Raw genomic sequence first — 2,978 nt, forward strand, 5'->3', positions numbered from 1 at the left:
TATTTTTGTCTTTACATAGACTTATCCCATGGTATTATATCCTATGTATTACTAATACCTCCAAATGGAAGGTATTCGTAATACATCATATAATACCATATAGGATGTATAGCTAATCCATGGATTAGTTATACATAGGCTCAAATTCCTACCAAACATAGTACTAAATAATACCATACATAATACATGGACTGTTTCTTTTAATGCGGCCTACCAAACGACCCCTTAATGACAGTAAACAAAAACACTGCACTAGAAAATTAAAGACTGCATCTTGAGTAAACAATGCTCTATATATTTATCAAACTGCACTAGAAAATCAAAGATCACATCTTGAGTAAACAATTCTCTATATACTTATCAAACTGCACTAGAAAATCAAAGACTGCATCTTAAGTAAACAATTCTCTATATATTTATCAAACTGCACTAGAAAATCAAGGACTGCATCTTGAGTAAACAATTCTCTATATATTTATCAAACTACACTAGAAAATCAAAGACCGCATCTTGAGTAAACAATTCTCTATATATTTGTCAAACTACAGATCCGAAGTGCTTAAAGTTTTCAACTTTCAGTTCCTACCACTATAAATCATTCAAAATTTCAAGATTCCTATCTGCAATTTAAAGTTAAAAGTCCAAAAATTAGTAAAAAGACTACCTTCTGTACGCAGAACAGATTCAAGATCCCTCATTTTCACTCTTTTGTGACAAAGTCCTGTTCTTTCTTCAACTCCCACACGGCCCCTCTTCTCCCCAGCAATGACCTGAAACATCAGAGTTAATACACACCCAATAAACAAAAACCAAGAAAGAACTGAAATAAGTCATAAACCAAAGGGTAAAATTTCTAACCATTATCCCAGTCCCAGATCCAGTTATCCCAATAGACTGATCAGAAACCCCACAATCTTCTTCCATAATTGACTAAATAAAACTTTTTTCAATTTAGGTAGAAGAATTTCACCTAAATTCAACAACCCACAAAATTCAAATTCAAAACTGTAAATCTGAATTGCTTAAACATACAAAGACCAAGAGAAAGAGTAACTACGAGTAGATATCTTGAAATTTGAATTTGGTTGGTCTAGGGTTTCAAAGCCATGAGAGAAGAAGTGGTTTTTTTTCAACTGGGGGGTTAGGGGGGTGGGGGTAGGGGGAAAAGGGAAATGAATAAGCAATTAGATGTGGAGGGATGAGAATTTGAATTTGCAGGAAGAGCGCGCCGTTAAGTAGCGTTACTTCACCGGTAAAGGTACAGAAGAAAGCGGAATGTAGTTCTCTGAACAAATACTAATAAATTTGTTTTGGTTTTTCTTATTTTCGGGTTTCAAATTCAAATGCAAAGGGTTGGAGCCCTTGGAGGGACCAAAATCCAGATGGGAATATTGCCGCGCTGGACAATAAAAAGAGCTACTTTACTACTTTCCATCCTATGGGCATGGTTTTGAATTCGGAACGACCCAAAAATCATATCATAAATATACTATACTAAGAAAATATTTACCATTTATAATAATAACATTTTTATTTTCACTTGATCATTTTTAATACATTTATAATATAGTTTTAATACATATTATAGAGAACAATTTATAAAACACATGTAATACATCAGTTGTAATTGTAATAAAACTTGATACAACGAATACAATATGCATTCATCCTCTGTATTCTATATCAATTTTATTTCAACAAATATAGACAACTATTTATTTGTATCAACTGTATTTGTATTATGTATCAATTGTATGTATTCATTCTCCCTCGATCTCGCTCACCTCTCGTCTCCTAATATGTAGCTAAATACAATACTTTTTTTTATACAATTGTATTCATTTTGATATATATCAGTTGTATCAATTGTGTTCGTGATATGACCTGATACAACGAATACTACAAGTATATTTTAACCTCTCTCGTCACTTTCCTCACTCTTTCTGATATCACTCGCCTCTCTCACTCTCCTAGTCTCTCTCACCTCTTCTACCCCAAACATGTAGCTATAATTCGTAATTAAGCAAAATATAACTATAGTTCTCTAATTAAGCCTAAACTATAATCATTTTTGAAAGTTTCCTTTTCATTTCCCCTTACACCAATGCTTTCTCCTCACTTTTTAGGTGTTTGTTTACACCCAAATTGATGATTAAACGTAATAATTAAATTTGTGATAGGGAATCAAGGGCACAAAAGGAAGAAATCACTCTCTAAAATTAAATATTAGACGGTCAAAATCCTATAATTCTCCGTGAATTTGTTATTTGACTCTCCTAACTATTTTATATAGGAAGTATTATTTTCTATGGTCGTTGTTGATGGTAAAAACTCACAAGTTGACATGACTGTGAAGAATCAAATACGATCTAGTTATGCTAGGATCAAGGCAAAGGTAGACTCACCAACCAAATTCTCTTAGAGAATTATAGTGGGGATGATGAAGAAGAATTCTGGGAAAATTATTAAAAAGAGGAAAGAAATCAAATATCATGCAAATTTAATGAACCTGATGAAAATGAGTGTTTTGTCATACACATTGAATTGATAAACACTGAGTAGCTGATAAATCATGATGACTGAAGATATACTGAGAGATACTATATCTGAAAGCATCTAAATTATGTGTTACGATCCGAGCCTACACCCTTGACGTGGTCGGCACTCAAGAACCATTGCTGGTTCCCAAGCGAACCCTCATCCTGGCTGACTACAAGCGGAAGACTAACTCAAGCATACATAAGCATCTAATTGAAAGAAACGTTTAAAAAATTGTTTACTGAATCTCAAAACTTTGTTGAATATACTGAGTATGAAACATCAGTTTAGATAAAACATATGAAAACTGAAAGACTCTCCAAAACTGTCTATCTATGAAGCCTCTACTATATATAAACGAGTGTCAGGACAAAACCCACGAATACTGACGAGCAGATGAAGTGATCTCAACAGACTCTTGTTGAGGATCCTAAGAACCT

The 2,978-nt window shown here is 33.3% G+C and overlaps 1 protein-coding gene across 1 annotated transcript in view; it reads right to left on the reverse strand.

Moving 5' to 3' along the window:
* Positions 1–1,399, reverse strand: part of LOC102580659 (uncharacterized) — a 5,405-nt gene extending 4,006 nt beyond the window's left edge. Inside the window, exons 1-2 of the mRNA XM_006358685.2 lie at positions 859–1,399; positions 665–770 (exon numbers count right to left, since the gene is read on the reverse strand). Coding sequence (XP_006358747.1) covers positions 665–770; positions 859–924 — 172 coding nt within the window. The 5' untranslated portion in view covers positions 925–1,399. The remainder of the gene's footprint in view (positions 1–664; positions 771–858) is intronic.
* Positions 1,400–2,978: the final 1,579 nt, after the last annotated feature.

Source organism: Solanum tuberosum, unplaced genomic scaffold (genome assembly GCF_000226075.1).
Source record: "Solanum tuberosum cultivar DM 1-3 516 R44 unplaced genomic scaffold, SolTub_3.0 scf00279, whole genome shotgun sequence".
NCBI lineage: Eukaryota > Viridiplantae > Streptophyta > Magnoliopsida > Solanales > Solanaceae > Solanum > Solanum tuberosum.